The sequence below is a fragment of the Corvus hawaiiensis genome, chromosome 12 (assembly GCF_020740725.1).
Source record: "Corvus hawaiiensis isolate bCorHaw1 chromosome 12, bCorHaw1.pri.cur, whole genome shotgun sequence".
Lineage (NCBI taxonomy): Eukaryota > Metazoa > Chordata > Aves > Passeriformes > Corvidae > Corvus > Corvus hawaiiensis.
This window is the reverse complement of record NC_063224.1, coordinates 3,969,954-3,996,432: the sequence shown is the minus strand read 5'-3', so window position 1 is coordinate 3,996,432 and position 26,479 is coordinate 3,969,954. Positions and strand designations below refer to the sequence as shown.

Sequence of the window (26,479 nt, the reverse complement as noted above, 5' to 3'; positions counted from 1 at the left end):
CAATTGATATATCAGATGCTGGCCGGAAATTTTTGGATTTTTTAAAATTAATTTCCATCTCGTCATGACTTGCCTGTTGTTTTAGAACAAATTGAAGCAGTTGGAAAACACTGTTCCAACACTAATTTGTATTCTGGGTGTTACCTAATGCTGGAATTAGTGACATGCAGTTGTCTTGATGCAAGTGAATCAAAGTTTGTAGTGTCAAGTCCAATTCTGCTTGTGTTTAAGATGATAATAAATCACCCCCTGAGCTCTGCTGTGCACGCTGGGGTCTGTCCTCGGCGCTGTTACAGCTTGTTTAAATTTCTAATGAAGACACAGAATAATGTATGCTCATATCATGGCTTCATTATACGATGTAAAATGTCTGCAGGAAAACACATCCCCAGTCAATCATCAGTTGGAGAAGTTTTCCCTTCTCCTGACTAATACTCCATCACTTTGATACCTTCCAGGCAGGTTTTGCATTCACCTCATGTCCTTAGAGTCTACAAAACAGCACAGAAAAATAAGCCAGTGCCCAATACCATTACAGTGGATGCTGTGAGAGCCCATATGGTGTTAGTTTCTCAAAAATAAATCACACTGAGAACTGTTGGATGCATACAGGGACCTTTTCCAGTCCCTTTTGGAGGAAATGCTACACAAAAAAATAGTTTAGATGAGCGGCAATGCATTACCTTATAAGAATTATATAGAACAAATGAACCTGGGATGGATTAATATTCACAGCATTAATAAAAATTAGATTTTAATTACTGTTTAGTAAACCACATATTATAATTTAATAGCTAATTTAAAATCAGAATTGCAGCACTTAGAGCAAGTTTCTAGACCAAGAAATTATATCTGCTGCATAGTCAGCACACTCATGCTAATGCTTTAATGCATGTGTCAGATAACTCCCACCACCTCCTTTGCACTTCTGCATGCATTATATAGACAATTCCTAATAAACAAGTTTTTCATTTTTTGTCAATGAGTCTTTATCTGCAGCTCTACAAAAACAAGTGCAACTTCAATACCTCAACAAGGTTGTGTTGGCTTTCATCAATTCTTCCCCTGGGCATGCCAGGGTGATCCAGGCAGCTGGGAGGCAAAGCTGTTTCTAAAACCACGAGTTCTTTCCCAAAATGAAAGCAAGGTATCTTTTTCTGTGGCAAATAAAACAATATTCTCCTCAAAATAACAAATCTATTATCTAGAAAGTGTTTTTCATCTCTTGTGGCCTGAAGTACGTAAGGACATTTGTTATACCTACAACCCATGGGTACCCTCTCTTCACTTATATCAGAGCTTTATCTACAGGTATCTATATTTACATCTTGTAATTATTTAAATCTCAGTGTTTGGTGTTTCCTTTTAGTGTAGCAAAACCCCCAAAATAATTACCAAGTGGGAAAGAGCGAAAGAACACAGGTGAGACAAGCTCAGTGCTAAGAATTTTCACTATTATAAACCTCAACAGCTTTTTTCAAAGAGATCCTTTGTTGTTAAACCCCTTGCTAGAGTAGATTAAAAAGAAATTGCTGGAAAAGGAAAAAAAATAAGAACAAAAAGCAGCTTCCTCAAGATGAGAAGGTGATATCCCAGCTGGACAGGAACAGCTTTGTTTTCTGATCTTGTGTTTTTACAGGGTTACTTGAAAAGTGGTTTGTTCTGTGGCATTAGAACAAAAGATGACTAAACTAAAACAAGAGAAATATTCCATATGATATAAAATCTATCTGCATTTCAGAACCTGTCAAAGTGAAAAATGAAACCACAAGCTTGGCCTTTAAAAATATTAATTCACTTTAGAGATGAAATGTAAAAGTGCTGGGAAAGAAGTCACCTTATCTTCAGGAAGAAGCAAGCAAGACGAAATCCCTATCGCTCTTCCTGGATCTCAGATGGCACTTTCATGCCACCCTTAAATCTAAAAAAGGATTTAATCATCAGTTCTTGCCACCATAAATCTCTGAAGCGTTTTTGCTCTATTATTAATGAGACAGTCATCAAATGCACAAACCAGGGCTTAAGGAATTCCAGTTTCAGGGGAGTAATTTACCACTTTTACTGAGTGATGTGGATTTAGTTCAGTGTTGACCTAGAGCAGCATTTTGGGATTACAGCCACAGCTTATTGACAGCAGGAAGCACTGGCCATTAGGATGTTAAAAAAGGTAATCAGTGAATATTCAGCAAATAAATTGTCATTATCCAGCGATATCTATTGTACACTTTTCACATGTATTCATTTAAAGCCTATATTTAGCTACTCAGTTGAGCAAAATTTAAGGCTTTCAGGGATCATTCTGCCCATTTGATGTTATTGATTCCACACAGCAAACTATAAGCAACTGATAAATCCCTGATCTTTAGTCATAATAAAGTAATATCATAAACAAATATTTCTGTACCATTTGAGATGACATTTTGATATTGGTTTTGTCAAAATATATTGCAGATGTTCCTCAAAAATTATCCATCTTAGTTTCCTCTATTTGGCGTTTAGGTTTGGCTTTATTGCCCAATCTACTTAGTACAAGTGAAAAAGGAAAGCATTCTCTAACCTGGAAAGACTGCAGGAGGTAATAAAGCAGATGTGCAAGTTTGCTGCCACAGTGGACTAGTATTAAAGAGTTCATTTTGTAGGGTTTCCATTAATAAACCCCAGTGCTCGTGATGGATATGAACAAATTGCTGCCAGATGCCTTCTTTGTGCTCAGAGGGTGCTCTGATTATGGGATCTGTGCGTGTTCCTGGAGCTGCTGTTCCAGCTTCCCGAGGGACAGCGGGGTTGGATCCTCCTCAGCTGCAGTGAAAATTTCACCTTTCCTGTGCAAGCTCGAGCCTCCCTGGCTGCGCTTGGCACCCGTGGCTGCTGCCCTACGTGATCCCAGCAAATCTCTGAGGGGTCTGGGAATATCACAGGAAAAGGTCCATCAGAGACACCTTTCAGGTGTCTCCAAATCAAGGGCTGCCATTAGTTTTGCCCTTATGCTGCTTTAATCTATAACAAATGATGAAGAAATTATAAGTAAATTTTCACTTCAATAGGTATCACCTGAAACCTTTGCTCCATTAATGTTTTTTTCTGAGATTACTTTTTATTTAGTCTGTTTTGAATTTTCTAATTATTAAGACCTTCAAATTTGACAACACAAATGATTCTTCTTGAAATACTGAATATGACAATGAGTTTGGTTTTTATTCTTTGCCATAATTTGGTGGTTTTATTGTTGTTGCTGGGTTTTTGTAATCTCACCTCCCATATGCCCCCAGTTTCTGTTCTTAGGCTGCCACCTAGTAATAGAAGAGAACAAAATCCTGTTGGATAGACAGAGTAAGCCCAGAGCAAAAAGCTCTTACAGTATAACCACTACAAGCCAAGAGGAACAGAGCTGTTAGTTTGTCTTTCACGTTCATAAATAAACCTGCCATTTTTTTCTGAGGTTTAATTTTCCTTGCAGCTTGTTTTAATACTTCAGCCAAGTGGAAGTTCAATACAAGGGAGCATTATAATGAATATTTCCCATTGTTTTATTTCCTAGCACCATAACCAATGAGGCGAATAATCCATGGCCATTAAGCTTTCTATATAAAGAATTGGAAGGTACACAGAGCTTACAGTAGCATGAATAACAGAGATCTTTCCTCAGGCCTTCAAAGGTTGACACACAGAGAGCATTTTTCAAGTGTGTGTGATGATCTCTTTAATATTAGAATATTTTTATTGCTTCTTCAGGGAGTAGCTGTGTGTCACTTGGCCATTGAGAAATTTAGGGCAAGTGGTTTAAGAGTTTTGATTTCCTTTTTGTCGTTGTTTTCCCAAGTACTGTGAAGCTCAGCTGTTGTCCTCCAGGTAGAAAAAGTGCATCTAAACTGTTGTACCTCAACCCTCGTGTGAGCATCAGAGAGCCCTGTTGCACCAAATACAAAACAGCAATTAAATGGTAGAGACAAACTTCCTAGAGGCTTAAAGGACATAAAGTTAGTCTCAGGAAAATAAGCATATGAATGCTGTTTTCTCTGAAGCTCTAATAAGCAAAGATACACCTAAACCAAACTAGAAATGCAAATATCTTATTATAAAGCTTATTGACTTTAAAATTCTCAGGCAAATGTTCCAATTAGAGTCACTCAGTGACAAGCAGTCAGCAGCTGACCTCATCTGAAACCCCGACATCCCTGCTGCCTCCTGAGGTAATTGAACTCTTGATTTTACTGAAACACTGGGTAAAGATGAAAATATTCAAACAAGAAAACCACTGCAACACAGAAGCCACGAGAGCAGAAACAAGGAGGACACATGCTGTTTTCTTTGCCTGTAATGTTGGATTTGTGGGGAACACGACCTTGCAGGCTGCAGGATTTTAGCCAGCCAGGCAAAGCAGGGACTGAGTGAAGCAGGGGAGGAACACGAGGAACAAGTGCATCAGCCATCAAGGGAATCTTGCAGGTCATTATAAAAACAGGAAGGGAGTCTTAATCTTTTCATATATCACTGAAATAGAGGAAGTGCTTAGAGCTACAGATTAGGAACTGGAACCCTCTCAATCTACTTGTAGTGATTTTCAGCACGACCTCGAGTCACTCCATTTATTGCTGTACCAATTAACCTGCCCATGGGGTGTTGCTGCATCCAGTTAATAGGTGTTTGTGGCAGACATCAGGATCTTCATGTAAGGACACATTTCATCACTTCTGGGTGTCCTGCTGCACACTGAACTGATGGCTTGCTCAGCAAGAGTAACACTGTCAGATTTAAATAGTGTGTCCTTTGATAGCTGAATCCTCGCTGTTGTGCAAGGCTTGGAGAAAGAGATCCTGCCAAAAAAAGCACTTGTGAGGATGAAACCTTTGGGTTTTTTTAAAGTTCCTTAACCGAAACTCTTATTTCCTAAACGTTTTCACTGACATGAACCCATACAACTGCTGACATGGGAGCTATTGCTGTACTATTCATTGTAGGTGTGGATTTCTGTGCAGCCTTTCTCCCATCCCTTTTCCACCTGTAACCAAGAGATCTCATTTTATAATCAAATTGCATTTCCTGGTAACTTGTCTAAGTGGGGAAAGGAGTGAATGGAAGGAGCAGCATGTGAATTCCCAAGGCACTGGATACCAGCAGCATGTGTGAAGTGGGCAGCTGCTGGATTTATCTTTCCAAGTGGAACTGAAGCCCTCCTGGCCCAGTCCCCACTGCACATTCCAATAGGTCCCTTTGAAGACAGAATTATATTCAGAGATGCCTTTATTATTAGCCAGCTGTTTTCGGGATTGCTGGAAAAAGTGCCAGCAGTTCCATGCAAGTCAAAGATCCCACAGCATTTCCTTTGATCCCTGCAGGGAGAGGTTCTGGATGCTGTCAGGACCAAGTATGCTGATCTTTGGTAAACAGGGCATCTGTAAATAAACTTTAAGGGCAGGATGGGATGCTCTTTTAATGTAGGGTTGGTTTTGGAGACATTATATTCTGTCTAACAGAGGGATCAATTGTCTGGTCTCAGTATTGATGGAGGAATGTCTCAGTTGTATAAAATTCTGGTTAAAAGGCTTAGGTTCTGTGGAACCATGTCTCAAAAACATTGATTAAGTTCAGCATAATCCTTCAATCTACCAGGAATCATCAAAAAATGCTTTGTAATTTGCCATTATTTGAAGGCACTTTAAAAGCTGTACATTTCCCTTTGCTGGTGCTGTGGCATTTTCCTTTAAAGTGTTCCACTCCTATGTGTGTTGTAAGGGAAAATTTCCATTATGGCCCAGATAATGAGGTGTTGGTTATCTGTGTGTAGGGATGGTTCAGGGAACTACTCAAGATGATCCAAATGACTTCTTAAATGGATGCTGTTTGATGCTATTCTTCACCACCTGGAATTGGAATCAGTGGGAAAAAAAATATTCTGAAAAATTCTGTGGATATTATAAATCCATTTCACCTACCCTGGCCTATAATCAAGTCAAAACCTTGGGTCCAGGGAAATCAGTGGAGTCCAAACTCATTATATTTTGACACTCTCCTGTAGGTCTTCCTTCACAAGAAAAAACCACATTTTTATGCAGATAATATTTTTGAAACAAGGGGAGACACGGAGGAGGAAAAGCTTGGGGAGAGGGAGAACACTGAAAGATAACTGAATTCTTCCTTGATATCTGTTGCCAGCTTTTGGATCCCAGAGAGGAGACCTAGGTGCTGTTTTCTTTTTATTCTGCTTCACTTTCGGTTGTGTACCACAGTTCTGCTCTAAAATATTAATACCTATCTAATCACATACATTTTATTTCACATTTTCACCAGCAGTTGCATTCCCACTTTGATAAACAACATCTTCCCAGGCTTAAGGTGCTGAATATTTGACAAAGGCTGTAATTTTAGAAGGATCTTCTCCATCTGTTTATTAAGCTAATTGTTTTACTTGGAGCCTCCCTTCCAATGGTTGTAGTGTTAACTCAGCATTTCCTGCCTCTGGAAATCTGTTTAATTTCAAGTGACCCAGACAGGCTTTTAAGAAAATTCAATTTTCCGGTTTTCTTGTGAAATTGAAATTTCTTTCTTCCTTTTCTTTCTCTCTCAATAAAGTTTATGCAAATAATATTCAAATTTATAATGAGACTAATATTTGTTAATCTCAGTTCAAACAGTGGATTTGTATTAAAACATAGTTTCAAACACTTCTGTTGAGAGTGAGAAAGTGTATTGCTTTTAATACATTCATTACTGTGCTGCTCTTGTTAAGCCTGAATTGTCATTATGATTATACACCATAATTTTTAGTATTCAATATTAATTATATTTAAATCCTGTTAGATCTACGGTTGCTGGGCCTGCTTTGATTCCCGGTTTACAGAAGTGTTTTGGAGTACTTCCAGCACATGAACCTGATCCTGCAGCTCAGCATTGGTTTCAGTAGGAGATTTGTGCATATAAATTAATTATGTGAATAAAAGTTTCTTGGACTCAGTAAAGGTTGCAGGGCATTCCAGAATGTCACACAATCTGTGGCCTGCAGAAATGTCAGGAATTAGATCTTGAGCTGGTTGAGGTCAGTATCAAATGTCCTGTTGGTCCAAAGGGTGTTGGAGGACGCCCTGAAATACAAATTTTAGGTTTCCTGGTGCACATTCCTGACACAGAAAATGCCAATCTGTAAAGAATTGAAAAGGTGCCTCAGTCACTTATTTGGTTTAATTGCATAACTTCATGAGCTGTCAGACAGCAATACAAAATTGCATTTATCTGCGTGTGTCCGAGGGGCTGCGCTGAAAGGATTTTGACCCAGTTTCCTTCATGCTTTTCAAAGCTCTTGCCTTGCTTGTGGCCAAGCTTGCTTAGCAAGCATTTGGGCAGCATTTGTCTGTGCTGCAGTTGTGTGTGTGCCACGTGAGCTACACTCAAATGCCACGCTGGGAGCAACACAGGGATGTGTGGGTCCCATCAGCGCTCGGACAGGCCTGCAGGCACTCAGGGGTGAGCAGGGGCTGCACACTTCTCTCTCCAGAACAGCTGGATGTGGATGTGGAGGAGCTGAGACACCCAAACTGTGCAGTTTAAGGGCATTCCGTGCCCCAGGGAGCACAGTGCGCTTCTGGACAAGCAGCAAACTCCAAATCCTTCACCTTCAGAGCAGGGAACGAGGGGAGCACCACAGGGCTGTGGTTCTGAAAACTGCTCCCAGGGCAGGGCTGGCCATGGAAGTGCTGCTCAGATCCACAGCTCGGCTCTTCCTGGCTTTGAAGAGTTCTTTTAGTAACGTTATGGAGGTCGCTTCCCAGTTTTTCAAAGGGCTCGAGTAGTCTTTCCTCCCACTTCTCCTCCTGCTCCCAGTGCCTCCCATACCATTCTCCCCTTTGTTGGCTTTACTGCTTTTAGTCGACAAGAGCTGCCTGGAAATGGGGCTTGGAGTTTGGAAAACTCTTTCTGAGCTCTCTCCATTGTAGTTCCCTGACCTCTGCTCACCCCCACGTCCTCTCGTATCCCACCTCCTGCATTCACCTCCCCTCTGTCTCATGGTGCTACATGTTTTTCACTTAATTGCAGTTTGTCCTCCTTTCATACAAAACCAGTTGATTTCTCTCAGTCATTAACTCTTATCTTTATTTCTTCCTTAATTCTGCAGATTAGCAAGAATTTATTTTTCCTTCCAGTGTGCCTTGGGACCTCTCCTACAGGAAAGTTGTACATAAAACTACTTTTTAGAGCACCAGGCCTCCAGAAATTTCGGACATTGAGTAGCATGAGCACAGCAGGGAAGCCAAGTTTATACCACAGTCTTATTTCTTCTGATTTGAGCAACCTGCCCTATATTTTCTGTCATCTAAATCATTGTTTCACAAAAATAACTCTACTGCAGAACAAAATCTGCATGAGGCAGAGACAGGCTAAGTCTGAAAGGGAGAATAACCTCCAAATGTTGGTTTGGTTGCAAGAAGATAAAGCCTGACTTAAGGATGATGGTGGGGAGCTGTTTGGTTGGCAGATGCTCTTAGAAAATAAAAGTAGGATTGTGAAATTTTAGCAAAATGAGAACTTTTTAACTGAAGCAGAAAGTATAGGACTTCCAAAAAAGACATTTAATTATTTTTTATCATGAAAGGAAGTGATAAAAAGATACGTAGGAGTAAGAAAGAAAAGAATGATATTGACTGGAGAAATTCTAAATGTAAAATTCCATTGTTGCATCTTTCATCAGAACACAAATCCTATGGAGGAGTTGATTTTTTGCCCCATAGTGTGATAAGCTTTTTGAAAAAACAGAAATAGTGTAATTGAAATCCATTTTGCATCATTTTCCCTTGGATGATTTAGAATTAGACCAATTTATATTCTGCAGGTACAACCCAATGAGAGTGTAAATGCAGCCACCAGAATTGTTTTTTGTCCACGAGCAAAGCTGGTATCATTTACTGATTCATTACACTCTCAGCAGGGTCCTCTCTTTCAAAAGCTACCTGGAATTATTGCTGGCAATAGAACACTAAACTCTAAAATAAGATTTGCATAAAAAATGGAAGTTAAAGGAAAAATTATAATAGTGATTAAAAGTGGTTTAAAAAAAATCAAAAAACATTTGATGACTATTTTGATTAGAGTACCACGTTGAAATGTGGTATTCAAACAGACTCAGAGGCTTTTTTTCCCCCTCCAGCCAACTGACAATGCACCTATTTAACTAGACTATTATGTCCCCGATAATTTGCCTGAAATAATAGACAGTGTTTCCATTAATATTTAACAATATAAACATCAAGCAAAGGCTGTACATCTGGAATCACAGAATATGCTTCTTTCATTAGGGTACTAATTTTAGAAATAATCTCTGTCTGCCCAGGCCTGCTGATGTATGGTTGTCATAACAAGTCAGTAATTGAGTTTTCTGGGCATTTTGACCACTGGTACAAATTTGCAAAGCAGATTACATAGTAGAAACACAATTTCCATCCTGACCTTTATAACATTGCTTTCTGTTGGGGGAATTGGAATGTTTAGGGAGGCAAATATAATCTAAGTGGGCCTAATTTGTGAGAATGTGATTTCTGATGTTAACCCAGTAAGCTGCATTTTGATTCATTTGATAACACATCATGTAAAAATTTGGCATTAGGTAGGTATCACAAAACTTATTGTCTTTTATTGCCTAGACAGAAAATATTGGTTTAGATGATTATAAATTGAAACTCATGGAAAACTTTCATCTTCAGCTGCGGTGCAAAGATCCCTTCCCAGTGACCATCACAGCCTGGTTTGTTTTAGCAACCATACAGCTTTGTTCACATCCTCCAGTGTAAACAGGGCACAGGAATGATGCCAAGCTATTGTGGATGTAGAGGTGCTGGTTGGGGTTAAGGATGAAGAACCTCCTTGAAAAGCCTCTGCAAGAGGTACTCTCTGATGGTTCATCCTTGTCCTGGAAGTGCCACCCTATCGTGGTGTCACAGCCTTGGGGACTGTGAGAAGTAGGTGAGGCCCAGGGCATATCCTCCAGCTGAATTTCAGTGATACAAAGTGGAGTGAAGAAGTTTGAACAACGGGAAAGTTCAGTCCCAAAGGTCTGTCCTGAGCAGCACTGAAGCAGCAGTGCACACAAACCCTGCCCTGGGCACGTGGTCAAGAAGCTTCCCTGGGATTGCTCTCATCAGCTGGATGCATTTCAATGATCTTGACTTGGCTGAACATCCAACAGGATTTGCTGTTTGATGGAAAGGTGAAGGAAAGCTCCGTGTGGGTCTGTGGTGTCTTGGAATGATGAGGTGGATTAGAGCAAGTGTTGCATTGGAATCCAGGCAGGTCTCGGTGGTATAAACTTGATTAATCTAAATTCAGCTCTGGTGAGATGATGGATTGCTTGATGGCAGAAGAACATAAAACAATCAGCATTGGGTTTCACTCAGATTCCTGCAATGCATTCCTTCAAAACTGTGTGCTAGGAAGTGAGCACAGGGGTCTGAGGTGTCAGGATTTAAGCTGCGCCCTGGTTTGCTGTTTGTTTCAGACCTTGGTTTGCAAGTCAAGAAAAATATTGAAAATAACCTCAAGTTGAACTGCTTCAAGTTTGCATAGAATCATAGAATGGTTTGGGTTGGAAGGGAGCTTAAAGATCATTCCATCCCACCCCCTGCCATGGGCAGGAACACCTTCCACTGTCCCAGGCTGCTCCAAACCCCGTCCAACCTGGCCTGGGACACTTGAAGGGATCCAGGGGCAGCCACAGCTTCTCTGGGCACCCTGTGCCAGGGCCTTCCCACTCTCATAGGGAACAGATTCTTCCTCATATCCAATCTAAATCTGTCCTCCTTCGACATAAAACCATTACCTCTGCCTTGTTCAGATCTGCTTCTTGGCACCTTAAGGAGATCAAACTCCAGGGCTGTCCAATGTCCAATATCCTCCTCCAGAGCCTGCAGGAAACACTTTAAGACTTCTTGAGCTGAATCAGACTCAAGGAGAAGCAAACTCAAACAAGGAGAAAGCAGCTTGATTCTGAGCCTTTTGTTTCTTTGCTCAGTGAAGGATTGCCCTGGTTTGGGGCTGCAGGTCTAACGTGTGTTTATCAGTGAGATCACTGATAACTGGCATTGGCTCCTGGCCACAGCATCTAGGAAAGCAGTTTGTCCCCAGTAAGCGAGGGAAGTGCTGATCAGCTGCTGTGGTTCCTTCTGTGTGAAATATTTACAGGGTTCATCCTCTCCCCTGTGGGTTCATGCCTCCAGCTTGTCACCAGTGTCCAGGCTCTGTGTTGCACAAACAGGCACAGGCACCCTCTTGTGGGTACCGAAGATTTCCCTAATTTTTATGTGATTATACCTGCAATAAGGCAGGAGGAATCACCCTCATCCTCCTGTTTTTGGAGAATTTGGGGACTTTTATCTAAAGTGTGTGTTCTGGGACCTTTGATTCCTGTGGTTTTGGGACCATGATGTTTTGGAAGGCAGCCTCTCACCTTGAGTTCTGGTTTGGTTTGAATACAAACCTATGGCAACCTGCCAGTTTCACAGGTATCTTATGGCATGAAATCACCTGTGCATGTTCATTCACAAACTGAGCAAGTTAAAGCTTAATAAAAGTGTAAATAAATCTGGGAAGTCCATGTGAAGTCGGTCGAGCTGTGTTGATTTACGCTGGCCTGAGAATCTTTTCAGGCTTGAATGCTTTTGGGGTTGCTCCTGGTTTTTCCTCTCAAAGTTCCAGCAGAACTCCGTCGCTCGTCTCCGTGCTGATCCATTTTATCCGACCTTTACAACCTCCGCATACTCAGGGAATTCTCTTAGCACAGGGGTTTTTTATAGAGATATTTGAAAAGCCGTCTTCACTAAAAGCCATTTTAGGTTACTGTGTAGGAGAAACTTGCGTCTCCTTTCATGTTTTTGGATTTAAATAACTCATTTCTACCTATGGCAGAGACTAGGAATGAGTCAGTAATTTGCAACTAATCATTTATTAGAACAACTTTGCCCTCCTTTCTCCTCACAAATTGTCTGCGAACAGATTGTACAACTCTAATATGTTAATGGCTGAAAATTATTTGGCCATTTTTTTCAGCAAATACCTTTTGGCCTGTGGATTATTTGAATTGCAAATTGCGACTGTTAAAATGAAATATATAATTAACACTGTAAATAGAGCTGATTGGGTGTTGCAGGAGACCAGTTTTTATGGAAATATATTGATTTGTTGAAATGAACATTTGTTACAACAACATAGTGATTTGGGAAACCAAAAAAAAAAAAAAAGCTTTGTTGAAGTAAATATTTGTAATCCAGAAGGGAATTCTTATCTTGAGTGCTCCTGACAGCTCACTTGAGATTTTGCTGGTGGAGACAACCAGGTTGAAAATCCTGTTGAAAAAGTAGAATTAGTTCTTACCTTCCCTCATCCTGATGCAGACATTTATTTATTCTGAGACACAGCTCTTTTTGTATGCTCTGTTCAAAGTGTTGCCTTTGTAAATATAATTAAGCATAAATTGGCAGAATGTGTGGTAGATGTATTATTTCCTTAAAGTGCAATAATCAGGACAGGGGAGAATGGTGCCTCCTACCCTTGTCAGTCAGACTCTTAATGTCTCCAACCACATATTCTGATTTTGATGGAAAAACCCTTGGAAACTTTTTTTACTTTCTAGCATTGTTGCAGTGTTCAGTATGAAGCTTTGGAAAATGTTAAACACCAAGGAAACTGTGTGCCACCTAGTCCATCCATGGTTTTTATCTGGGTGCAGCTCATTAAGGCGGATGACATAGAGTGTTTTCTAGCCACCACTAAAATGGGAGTATAAACAGTGATAGGTTTAGAGTCAATAAGAAATAGGAGTAGTGCCAGGTACCATTTAAAGCACCAGAAATACTCAGTGCTGCTTGTACAGGGAGGGTCGAGGGTCCTCTTTGGTGCAGGCTCTGTGAGAACAGGGATTCTGATGCAGCACATGGGGAGCTGTGCCATGATTTCTGTGGTTCCTCTCCCAAAAGAATCCTGTGGCTGCAGGAAGGGCAGGGGAGCTCCAGCAAGCTGGATTGTCCTGAGTTGTGATATCTGGAATTGTCCTGAATTCTGAGCTCTGGAACTGTCCTGAATTCTGAGCCCAGAGGAACTCTGGCCCAGCAAGGATGGCTGTGTGTGTTCTTTAATCCCAGCACAGCCTCTGGAAGGGGACAGTCAGTGACACCACGCACAGGGGCAATGTTTGCACACATCAGGGTCTGTAATTGTTTACAGACCATAATTGTGTTGTCCTTTCTCTGATCAGGCCCATTCCTGGTGAGAAGACCCTCACTCCAGCCATTGTCTGCTGCTGACAGAGGGTTTGGGTGAGATGAGCGTTGTCTTTGTATTCCTGGCACCTCTGAGTATGGAATAATAGCAGAATGATTAAGTGGTCTAAAATCAGCACAAGTTGCATAGTAATTGATGCTTTCACACTGGAATGAAAGATCTCTGCAGCACTATTTAATTATGTGGAGCAACTGAAAAAAAGAAAAGAAATGACATACATTGGTCCAGGAGGAAAGCTGAAACATAACTTGTGTTTTAAAGAGAAAAGGGTGATTTCAGTATATTTGACAGCAAGTATTTTCCTTGGGACACTGTGATTCTTATTCTCCACGGCTATTACAGGCTATTATAGCACTTTATACTTCTAGCACAGCTCACATGGAAAAGGATGTTTTTCCCAGACCATGAGCATCCAGTGAGCAGCTGTTGCAGGACAACATCCCTCTGTTATGAAGGGAAATATCTTTGCCTGGTAAAAATCAGTGTAGGGGCACCAACTTCAGGGTTGTTGTGTCTTTTATGACAATTGAAGTTTTTCTTTAGAATACTGAATATTTGCTCTCTTCCCTGGGCTTACTTTTAGTAGTAGCTTAATGAGCAATAAGAATTTAAGGGGAAATATCTGAGACTAAACCCAAGCTTCAGCCATTGCTCTGTCCTAGAGGTTGGTGATCTCTACCTGAGGAGAAATTCTTATGAATATTGCTATCTTTGTAAGGAAACTCCCTTAAGTGGTGTTAATGTTTATATTTTTATATTTATTTTTATATTTCTAACAGCCAAGATGTACAAGTGTAAAGCCTTCTCCAAACTGATATTAATTCAATGACAACTCTAAATCTGAAGCTGTGCATCAGTCAAAACTGATAATTTTACACAGACTGTTGAAAATATGCATATAAAATTCCTTCATGTATTTTCATGTAAAACGTAGCAAACTCATCCATGTGCACCAGCTCTATGGTTAGGCCAGCATTGTGAAGAATTAAATGCGTGAATTTATGTGTAATTCAAAATTAATGCATAATTTATGAAGAATTAACCTCTTGATCCTATACATCCTATATATTAAATACTTACAGATTTCCTCCTGATGGAAAACAAATAACTCTGGCCAGGAAACCTATTTGTATCAAGCACTTTGGAGCAGTTTCTTTCCTTTTTTGACAGCTACTGCTAAAGGAGAAAATTTAGTCTTCCTTTTGCTTTCAGATATACCCACGAACCCCAGGTCTCCCACAGGCAGTAAATAGATATTGATTTTATTCATAACAGAAGTACGTTATTGCAGTGATTAAACTGTAGACCTTCCTTTATGATATGAAAAGAAAAATGGAAATTGGTGAGGTAAAGAGGATTTCTGTTACAAAATAGTTTGGGTTTTTATATTCATCAAACTGTAATTCAAGCTCTAAATGCAGAGCCTCTGTGTATATCGCCCTTTTTAAGCAGCAGCAACTGGCATTTAAAATAAACGCTGATATTATAATTATCAAAGCATTATGTCTGTTAGAGCTGCTAATAGTCACTTTGCTTCATTTTTTTTTAATTTTTCATTTGTCAAAATCCTGACAAGCATACTCTGGGATAATGTTAGATTCAGTGTTGATATTGTTACTCAACAAGAACATTGATTATGTCTTAATAGGACATGTTCAGTATGCATTATATGCAATTATCATCTTAAATGAACGCAAGCATTTATTTAGCACCAACTGAAATTATTTAAATCCGAAGAATTTTTCGTTCTGGTTAGCGTTATATTATAAAGTCATTACTACCAAATACGATATGGCAGCACTCTCCTGATACAGTATTATGCATGAATACATCGTTTATAAACAGAATTATGAATAGTTGAGGCACTGTTGCATCATTACAGAAATACAAATATCCATGAAATAGTCAGAAAACTCTCTGGTGATAATTAGAATTGAAAGGATACTTAAAACTCTTGTAAGGATTTTGAATGTTCTGTGTGTTGTTTGCTTCCCAAGCACAGTTGGTTTTTATCTTAACAACTTTCTGTGAGTTTGGGGATTTCTATTCTCCCCAGTATTTTTTTTTGGATGAGGCCTGAAGCAATAAGGGAGGTCTTGGTGCCATGGTACTGAGCACGCCCTGTCCAAAATCTGTGATCCATGGGTGTCTTGCAGGGGGGCACTGGAGGAAGACCTTGGACGGGGGATTTCCTGGGGAAAGTGCTGGTTCCCAGAGTCCTGCTGCTGACCCTGGGTGCTGATGCAGGGAATCACAGCCTCAAAGGCCCTAAGCCTTCCCTGCGGTCACCCAAGTAGTTCCACTGGTTTCCACCTCATATTTTGAGTCCTACTGCACTGATGGTGCTGCCAATTCCAGCTGGATTTGGATGCCACATGGATGCCCTACAGCCTGCAAGTGCCAGCCCAGACCAAGGCTTGGACTGTTGCTGCTGCTGGTGCGATGTGCTGTCAGCCAGGGCTTGCTTCTCTTCACTCCCTGATAGCTTTTTGTTCTATCTGCAATATTAAAAGATTAAAACCCAGCAGAAACCCAGAATCATCTGGTTCCATCCAGCATTACCCAAAAGTCCTCCCTTGGTTCATTCTGCCTGCGTGTGCCTGCCCTGCACTGTTTATTTCCCTGTGTTGTGATTAGATCCTGCTGGCTTTGTCAGGAAGCTGAACTCTGGAAAAGTGCCTTTTCTGGCCTCTGCCTGCTTTGTGGTGCTGAGCCAGCTCTGTCAGGGCATCAGGGGACTGAGATCTGAGGGGAATGTTAACTCTGGTGGGGGTGGCAGGGAGGGGACCTGTGCAGGAAAGCGCTCAGGACACAGCTCACCTCCTTGGCAAACCACACAATTTGGCAGTGTCACCCCTGCTGTGGCTAAATGACTAAAGGGAAAATTTATGGGGAAAGGAATGGTTCTCCTGCTGCAATTATACAAACCCTCTCAACAGTGTCACACTCCACAAAGTCACAGCTGATAAATAATACACCACACCAGCAGTGACTGGATGTTCATTTATTAAAATAATCTATTATCCTTTGGAGCTGCAGATCCCACTTGTCGAGAGCTGGGGCTTATTTCTGTTGCTCATATCTCGCTGTCCAAGCAGTATTGATTGGATTGCTTTTGCAAGGCTGTGCTTAGGTCACTTAGGAGCAGGCCTAGGTTTAGTGACAGGCAGTGACTTGAGGGGACAAGTCTGAGTCACTGTGGGGTCCCAAAATGATACAAATTTTGAGCGCTGCGTTTATCGCTCACCTGCAGCTGGGCAGGGATGGAGGAAGGAAGGCTGTTCTCCTCCACTGCCACCTTCCAGCAGCACTTATTCCTCACAAGATGGGAGGAAAAGGAGAGAGAACACGCTGGGGTCAAAGGTGTGATCCCTGAAAAGAGGGAAATGCTGAGGAGGTGCCATGAGAGCTTCTAGGGCAGCCCTGACAGCCCCTCTGCAGCGGCATCCCTGAGGAACGGGGCTGGAGGGAGCACGGGGATCCCTGCTCTGTCTGCAGAAATCCAGGACTGTGGCAAATCCCACTGATCCAAAGAATCCCTGCTGGTGCCTGACTCGGCTGGGCTGGAAGCAGGAGAACTGCTGAAAGGCCCTTTACGAGCAAGTGCAAAGAGAGCCTCTGATAGAAACAAGCCTCTGCTCGGGGTTTGCATCTGTTAGCAGCTGCTTCCTCTAACAAAGCAAATATTTGGTGACAGAACGAGATGTAGGAAGTGCTGCATAGCAGGGAAGTGTGAAGTATTCATAATTATATGAAACACTACTCAAAATTCAATGTTTTTCACATTTTGTGCGAGCTTAAACTTTGGGCTCCTGTCACAGACAATTCTGCTGCAGTAGATGCAATTTCTAGCATAAATGGGCTTGCTTTCAATAGGAAATGGGACTGTTTTCAAAGGAAAAAAGGCCAATTTGTGAGTAAAAATGGGCTTCTTTCTGAGCAAAGAGGCTTATAAACATGAAGTGATAAATGGCTTTGCAAGTCTTCCATACAATAATAACAACTTTCTAATCAAAATAATGAAAAAGTTGCAGCTAGGGGAGGGGAGAGAAGTCTCATTCAGTTTTTAATACATTTTAGAAAATAAATATATGAAAACTGTAAATTTAGTTCCCCTCCATAGCATGAGTTTGTTTTGGAGACATGTCAGTAATACTTCTATGCGTATATTTTTATGATGCTATAAATCAAATTCCTGTTCTTGGTTTGCCGCCTTCTGAGATGAATTTCATGGAATAATGTTGTAAGACTTCAGGAAATACATTTCTTAGGATCCCCTGTGTGGCACTGGCATCTGATTTCTTAGCAGTCCATATGTTTTTAGAAGAAAATTTATTTTCTGGCTTGACTTGTTGACTTTACATGCAAATTTATTGTTTGATAATAGCTGATCTGATGTGCAACTGAGGTGGTTGCTTCTCTCCTGGCCTAAAAATGCTTCAAAAATCCACATACTGAGGAGCTGGGATCTCCTTCTTACATGTGCTCCAAAAAAAGAGATGGTGGGATGTGCCCAGGAAAACATATAACACAAAATTCACTGTTTGGGAAAAGCTTCCAAATGCCTTGGCTACAGAGCACATTGGGTGACCCAAGAGGTTGCTTTGCTGGGCTGTCTTCCAGCGGTCAGTTCCCTGGGAAAGTGTTGGATAAAGGACATAGATGAGGGATGCCAGAGATGTGAATCTTGGGGTCTTGCATGCACAGCTCCAAAAGGCTCCAAAAGCAGTGCCTTTGCTGCAGCTTTCCCCGTGGGATGCAGGGTTATTTCCCAGGAAGGTTTGGATAAACATTCCCGGGCAATGTAATGTTCTCACCGTGTCACTTCAGAGGTGACTGCAGCACTTTCCCATCTGTGTCCCCTGTGATGGTGCCGCTCACGTGGGCTTTGGGCAGATGGCTCCACTCAAGGCAGCCTCACAAAACCCATTTTAATTAAGTTCCCAGTGAAATCCATGTCAGAATTCCCTACGAGTTGTGTGGGAGCAGGTTCTGCTGCTGATAACAGCTCCCTGGGACAGAGCTGTTGCTGAGCCTTGGTCCAGCTTTCAAACACGTGTGCTTTCATCCCTGATGTGAGGAAGGGGAATATCAAAGGCTGGCACATTCCCATTCCAGAATTGTGACCACAAATGTTTTTTTTCCAAGTGAGGGCTGTGTTTTAGGAGAGGAGATTAAGTTGGTTTTTGCTCTGGACCTGTGCTGTCTGCTTCTGCAGCAGGTGGGCAGCCAGATGAGTACCCAGGACATGGCAATCAGATATCATCAATATACATCATTAATATCACTCTATGCAATCACTTTGGGCAATAACTGGAAGTCTCTGACCGTTTTGGAAACTGCTTTTTTGCTTCTTGCTGTGGAGGAAACTTAGATTACCAGTCTAAATGCTAATACCCAGAATGAATGGGATTTAACAAAGTGAATTTATATGTAGATTGTGACATTAGTATTTAATTATGTACCCATCATAACACTGATGAAGCAAGCCGCTAAATATTGGTGCACTGAAGGTAGAGCTTACTCTTAAAGAGCAAGTATATTTTAATTTCTTACCTCTTTCCTAATCTTCCTCAATAACAGGATAAATTATGTACTGTTTACCAATATTCACCTTCATGCCTGATTGCAAATGAGGTTTCCAGGGTAGCAGCTGAACCATAGAAAGCTGTGCTTGTGTTTCAGTAAAACTGATAACAGATCTGTTTCTCTGCCATGTTTTATTAGGCCAAATAAAGTTTTAGATTTTTTTAAAAATTTATTATTTTAATATTAATTAAAAATAGCATGTTATCTCTGTGGGGTTTTTTCTTAACCCTTCTTTTTCTGATTTTTTTTTTTTTCAGACCATGGAAAGCCCAAAGTATGAGCTGGTTATAGAAGCCAAGGATATGGGTGGGATGGATGTGGGACTAACAGGCACAGCCACTGCCACTATTCTGATCGATGACAAAAATGACCATGCACCAGAATTCACCAAGAAGGAGGTAAGAGTTGGCCATCTGTTCTCTACAAAATGGTGCAAACAATTGTAATTAGCTTGTTCCTAAATAGAAAGACGTTCCTTAAGGAAAGAAGACACGTACAGAATGTTTTTAGCTCGGTGTGACAGATTTCCTGGAGATGCTCTTTTCTTTTTTTCGCGTTAATAAATGTGTGTGCATCAGTTCCAAACCAAAGTGCGACCACAAGGCAAAAAAGAAACGATGTCATTTAGAGATTGGCTAGCAGGGTGAAAACCTGTAAAATGAATGTGCTGGTGGTAACTTTCTCTTTTTGCTCCTGTGGGGGAAAACAGGAAAAATAGCTTAAGGCTTTCAATGGTCAGGATTGTGGATGAAAACAATGTTTTCTTCCTGTCTACAGCACCACCCCTGTGAGCCAGCCAGAGTTTGGGGTTCTGTAATTAAAGCTCCAGTCCTAAAAGCTTCAAACTGAACCTACAGGTAGAATTTGCAAGAAAAGGTTTTTTTCCTGTAAATTGAATTCAGCTGATAGGTGCTGGAGAGTTCTGATAAACCCCAGACCAAGGTGAGGGAATTCCCTGCCTGCAGCCACCAAATTTCCCAGCCTGCTCACAGTGTTCCTTCCTTGCCCTACATTTATTATTAGTCTGATTTTTTGATATCTGGAGAGAATGAGAGAGTTTTAAAACCTAATGACAGTCAGGTTGGATTTTGCTATAAAAGTTTCCTGGGGCTCTGCAAACTTTTAAGGCAATTCCCAAAATATGAGAAGTAAACCTGAGGGATCCTGATTTTAAGGTAATTGTGGAAGAAGGAAAGGAAAGCCTATTGCTGTAGAAGTTTTTTTATTTAAATTGAAGTATATTTTTACCTTTTAAAATTTTGTTTCCTGGCCCAATATTGACAATTTGGCAACAGATTATTTTGAATCAAATTGCTGTCATTTCACTTGAATAATTATTTCTTTTATAAATACAAAATAAGTGAATACCAGATTCAAACACAACAGAGAAGGGTTGAAAAAAGAAGAAGAAATTAGAAACAATGACAATTTTGCCAAGGCAATATCTATAATTAATTCAGTCAAATGCTTTGGCAGTAGTGTTTCAGTCACCTAAAGATTATCATGGAGAGACTGATCCAAACTTTTCAAGTACATAAGTGACAATTAAGTGAGTGTCATCAAACTATTAATTCCCTTAGAATTACCTTTTACATCAGGCTTTTAATGCTCTGAAAGCTGTCCTGACAACCGGTACTTAAAATATCTTTGAAATGCTGTATTTTCTTTCAACCTTCTGGAAAATAACAACGTACAAGGACAGCTTGGTGTATTTAGAAACAGGAATTTATTGGATTAATCAATACTGATAGCAATTCACATCAGTCAGAGTCCTACCTGCTTGAATTTCCAAAGTTGGAGAATTCTCCTCTGGAAGAAATATTTCTAGATATTTTTCAATAGAATTCTTTTGAAGAAATCTTTCTATAATTATAGTCCTGTTTGACTTAATAATTTGGTAATTTGGACACAAAAATTCATGTGCCTGCTTAGCCACAAATGTATCGTTAGTATCAATTTCTGTGGAAATGCAGAAATGCTCATAAATTCAGTTCAGTCAGTGACAGTAAAAGGTACTTCATAGCCTTGAAAGTTTGGGGGTTTTAGCACAGAAATGGAATAGGTGTGAAGAGACAGTATTATCTTGTTTTCTTTGAAAATTCTGGTCCTAGATATTTTTCTTGCATTTCTTTTCTTTTCCGTAAAGCCCTCTCTTTTTAGTGGTTTGATGTGGATTTGAACCTTTCACTATTTGGAGATGTTAATGACCTCCGAAATCTTCCCTCTGCCTTGATAAGTGATATTCATATTCCATGAAGAAGGCAGGGAAAATCAGCCTTTTATGTATGCTTCCAGGCTGCTTTAGGAGCAGATTCTCTATTTAAAATAAGTAGTGTTAGAGGAGGGAGGGGCATTAAATCTCAATTTATCAATTGATTTAATGCCACTTTATTTGGTTTATTGCTGAAAGTGCTTAATTATTGTATTTTAATACCAGTTGCATACCACAGGCTGCAATATTATTGATTTGAATTAGAGCCGAAAGAAAACGATATATTTTACAAGATGACTTCTGAAGGAGAAAGCTCAAATTCAGTAAATCTGAAGCTTTGATTCCAGAGTCCAGCTTCTTTTTTATTTTATTACCTGGCCTTGGACACTTCCAGGGATGGGGCAGCCACAGCTACTCTGGATAACCTGTGCGTCCCCACCCTCACAGGGAGGAATTCCTTCCAAATATCCAATCTAAATCCACACTTCTTCAGCTAAAGGCCATTCCCACTTATCCATCCCTACCTGCTCTTGTGAAAAGCCCCTCTCCTGGAGGAGTGAGTGCTTGTCCAGTGAATCCGTTCTTCCACCCACCCTTTTCCCCTCCCTGCACCCCACTCCTGGGCCAGTCTGGTGCAGCTGTGCTGCAGGAAAAGTTCATCCATGGATTGTCGGGGTGTAACCCCAGGAGAAGCTGAGCATCCTGGCTGTGATCCAGCACAGCACTTGCATTAGCTGCAGAGGCAGAGCTGAAGCCCTCGAGGCTCTCAGTGTGTGTCAGGTGCTTTAATGGCTCAATAAATGAGACATTGCTTTGTGGGATTCAGCCCAGCTCATTGTTTGATTACTGCCCCGTCACTCCACACTCTTCCAAAATGTCTGTCTTGTTCTGTCTCACATCTACACCTCCTCCTAATAATGGGCTCTGAGCAGTGTAAAAATCCATTCAGGTGTGCAAACAGAACCCTGTTCCCTCCAGGGGTTTTCATAATTTAATCGTTAATGCCAAAAAGAACAATATTTTAAGAATTCCTCCAAAAGTCTCAGGTGAGGTAGCAAGGTCTACCTTTTAAAAGGTCACAGTGGCTGCGATATTGTGCCAGTTTTAAATTACAGAGACTGAAAATAGAGATACTTGTAAAGTTAGTGGTCTCTTTCTAAAATTTACAACCTTATTTCTATAATGGGAAAAAGGTTTTAAATTAATTTTATGACTTATTGTTTTGTATGACAAAGATATTTGGCCTTTCCTTTCCGTCAGGGGAAGGCCTTAGGCTCAAATTTTGTTCAGCAGCAAGGGATTGCTTATGTGAAAATAAGGAATGAAGCAAAGCAAGGAGCAGGCCCAGAATATTCTGGAAAATCTGGTATCTGGCTTGCATCCTGCAGGATATTCCAAGTGGGTGGGAATGAGCTGCACTGAGTGAACACTAATGGTGCTGAGTATTGTTTTTATACCTAGAACATTAACAAAAATGAGAATCCTTTTTTTGTGTCACTGTAAGAGTGGGTGACAGAGCACTGCAGTGTTGTATCCTGCAAAAAAGGGATTTTAGTCCAGAGATAATGTCACTGTGGCTGTGGTGTGATGAAAAATTAACGATGTGGCATCTGCTGAAAGACATGAGCTGGCAAATTCTCTTCTTGTGTCTGTTCCTGGAGGCATGGTGGGGCCCAGATATCCCCTAAGACCTGGGGGAGGAAAAAACAAGAGTTTTAACACAAGAAAGATATGGACTTGAGCCCTTTCTGTCTTTTCTTCCTCTCTGTTCCGGTTTGGCGGTCACCCCAAGACACTCTCCAAAAGAAAAGTCCAATGAATCCTACTTATTCCATTCCTGACTGCAGAGTGTACACTCAAAAATGAGATTCCTCTGACTCTGCTTGCCTTTATTTTCTGCCCTGCATTTTTAAAGCTTCCACTGCTGCTCTTTAATGCCTTATTTTCCCTTAATATTAGATATATTGTCTTTCCTTGGTAAATGCCATCAGGCACTTGAGAGAGGAACGCAGTGGTGTGGCTGAAGGGGATGATTTTTCTAAAGTCCCCCAGTTCTCACATCTCTCCTTCTCGCCGGATTTGGGAGAGCAGCCCTTCCCTAGCCAAAGCTGGAAAAGTGGGATTCGTCAGAGTGCTCTCACTGGCACATAAGGAACAGAAACTTCACTTGGCCAGGGAACAGCCATTCCTCACACAATTCCTCTTTCTGCCACTTCCAGCTTCGCCTTCAATTCCATCCATTTCTGGGACAAAGGAATGTAAAAAAAAAAGTAATTCTGTCACACCAGGGAGAGCAAGATTAGGGAAAATATTTTTCCTAGTATAGATTTTTCGAATATGTATGTTCTTAGAAAAGAATTCTCCATTAAAATAAAGATCTTGCCTCCTGTGAACAGAATAAAATTCGTGTAATATGACAAAACATCACCACGGTGAGATCTGAGATACACCAGTGCTGGGAGCTTAAGTGAAAAATATGATTTGCTCACATTCTGACTACCAGCTGATAAATGGTTTATAAAAGAGTAATAAATGACTAATGTGAGCTTTAATAAATGATTCATCAGTTCCTATAGAGACCTGTAAGTGGATAGGTTGCTTGTCACCATGATTTATGATGACTTCCAGCGCTGCCTCCTGACTCAGTTGTGTTGCCCCCTGGGTAAAGCAGCCCCTGGAGGACAATCTGTACCTCCGTCTGCTCGTGGTTCAAAGAGGATATGAGACTTTCACAGCACCATCTGGGGAGATTTATTTTGCAGCTCAGACTGTTGAGAAACAGGCTTGAAGCTTTTGAGAGTCCCTGTCTTAACTCTTGGTATTGGCTAAACTGTACTGAGGAACAAATATGGAGCTAAAAGCAATTTTAAGGCTCCTCCTGGATCACTTTTCCATACTTCTTTTACAAAAATGTCTCTCTTGGACATGATACTTTTATTTTCTGTAGTAAACAGACCTTACCAACACAGACCAGATCTGCCCATTCACTTTGCATGTTTAAAGCCAGCCAATCTCACCTCCATTTCTCCTGTGGCCTGGAAGTCAACCCTAGTCCTTTCTTACCTTGTCTTGCAGGGAAAATTTTCCTCTTTGGGACTCCTAATTAATTTTGTTCCTTTCTGTGTAAGACTTCCAGTGAGCTGGACCACACCTTTAGACACAGTCATGTTAATGGTAGATGATTCCCCTTCAACCCCTCCGACAGACCTTTACATGTGGATGGGAGAGATTTCTAGGGAAGAACCACAACTGTGTGGAAAACAGAGCCGAAGAGGAGCTGTTCTTTGACTAAAACCCTGCTGGGCAGCATGGCCAGGGCTGCAGGCCTCTCCCATTCCCTGTTGGGATGGAAATCAGAGTGCAAACCAGGCTGAACAGGGACGGAAGCAGCAGGAGCTGCCAGGGTGGCTCAGCAAGTTGGGGAGGACAAACCAAGTTGGATTCTTCCCACATCACAAGCTGTTCTCTGCTGCTAGATGTTGGGAGGGCTGAGGTGTTTGAGCAGCATCAGCAGATCTGAGCAGATGAGAAGCCCCTGCCAGGCTGGTAGTTAAGAATCAGAGTTTCATTTATAGCCTAAAAGTGATGGGAGCCAATCTAAAATTCCAGCAGCCTGTCCAAATTGGATCAAACTCCCCCAGTGCTGATTTGTCAGGGGGAATAGCTTTGCGGGATGGGTAAAACCGTTACAGCAAAATCACATGAACAGAATGCATATTGGAATTTCCATTTGGCTCCTGTGTTTGGGCTGTGAGATAATTTACATGCAGAGAGATCAGAATTCATACAGAAACTCAACAGAGCAGGGCAAAGCCTCTACAGCTGTCGGTAAACTTTGGCACAAAGAGCAGCTTCATGGTGGCTGGGGATCACCAGAGAGGAGCACTTTGGCCACCCTTGTTTTTTTTCTAGAGCTGTAAATACAGCTAGAAAGGCTCCTGGAGCATATCTTAACCTTCAGAAGCCTCTGCACCAGATAAATATTTGCAGTGACCTTTTCACTCAGCTTTATTTCCACTCCATCCTCTTGTAGCAGTTCACTAACACACTTGGCATAACTCCAAGTGCCCAAAAGTCTCCTCGAAAACAAATGGAAGATGTTACCTGGTATATTTTTCATATGTGAGAGGTAGAATTTATGAAAGGGCACAAACATTTAAATAGCAGCAAATATTTTATTTTCTAAATGAACATTTTGAGCATTCTGTTGTCACTGCAAAAATGAAGTTGAAATTTTCAGTGACTGTATTGTTTCTTCATGCTTAATTATTGGTCATTGGTCTCACCCATGGTACAGTTCAAGCCATCCAGAGTTTTCTGAGCTGTCATGACTTACAAACAGAAAAGATTTCAAAATCACATAAGCAGTTTAGGAATCTAAGAATCTAAATAATCTAAATATTATTAATTAATAATATCTAATAATAATCTAAATAATCTAAATTTAGACCCCCCTCTCTTTTTTCTTTATTTTTTCCTTAAGTAATTTTAGATGTCAAAAATAATAATAATAAAAAGACTATTGGACTGAATAAAGTAGCTGTAAAGACATCTAGTGCCCACTGGAGTTCAAAAACCTGGGTTTAGGAGCATAGATTGCTTTGATCCTAATTGCAGTTAGGATTCCAAATGTCTGTCTCTCTTCTAATCACTTTCAAATAACCTGGAAAAATGCCCATGATCAAGAAGGTTTATTAATATTTCCGAGTTGTGTTGTGGTTCTACCAAACTAAGGACATCTGGAAGACTTATTTAAACAGTCTGGCTATCTGGATAATGAAATTACCCTTTTTGTTATTTTTTTTTTACTTCTTCTTCAACACTGTGTGTCAACTTTTATCAGAATTAGCTGACTTGCAGATTCTCATGTGATGAGAAATATTCAGCACCACTCAGGGCTGAATTACCAATGACCTTAACAACAAATACTCTGCTGTAGCATTTCAAGAGCAGAATAATTTCAGGGAAAGGAAAACAAATGTGATTATTCTGTGCATTGACTGAAACAGAGAAGTCTTCAGCAAAAACCAAAAACAAAACAACAAAGTAATATTGTTTGGAAGACCAGTGGTTCCTGTACTCATCCAGATTCATACTGTGTGCATAATAATCTGTATTCATGTGGCTTTCAACAAGCTATCTGCATAACCAGTGTAAGCACTTTGTTCAAGAACTTCTGCAAAATATGTTTAACACGGAGTCCATCCACTTATCTCATAATTAGAGCTGGATGCGCTGCATAGCAGTAGGCAGCAGACTCCTACATTTATCTTTGCTCGTGAGCGGTGAGTTCATTGCTTTGTTTCTCTCCAGCAAGGTCAGGAAATACATGCAGTTGTCTATTTAATCTCCAGATAAACACGTTTCAGCGGTACATAAAACAACAGAGTGCCTGCTTTATAAGCTGTGAGCAGCTGAGAA

At 40.7% G+C, this 26,479-nt stretch overlaps 1 protein-coding gene across 2 annotated transcripts in view; it reads left to right on the top strand.

The window, feature by feature from the left end:
- The window catches only part of CDH13 (cadherin 13), a 451,854-nt gene that overhangs the window by 347,582 nt on the left and 77,793 nt on the right, over positions 1-26,479 (top strand). For both annotated transcript variants that reach the window (XM_048316534.1, XM_048316533.1), the window contains exon 8: positions 19,104-19,244. In XM_048316534.1, the coding sequence (XP_048172491.1) occupies positions 19,104-19,244 (141 nt within the window). The remainder of the gene's footprint in view (positions 1-19,103; positions 19,245-26,479) is intronic.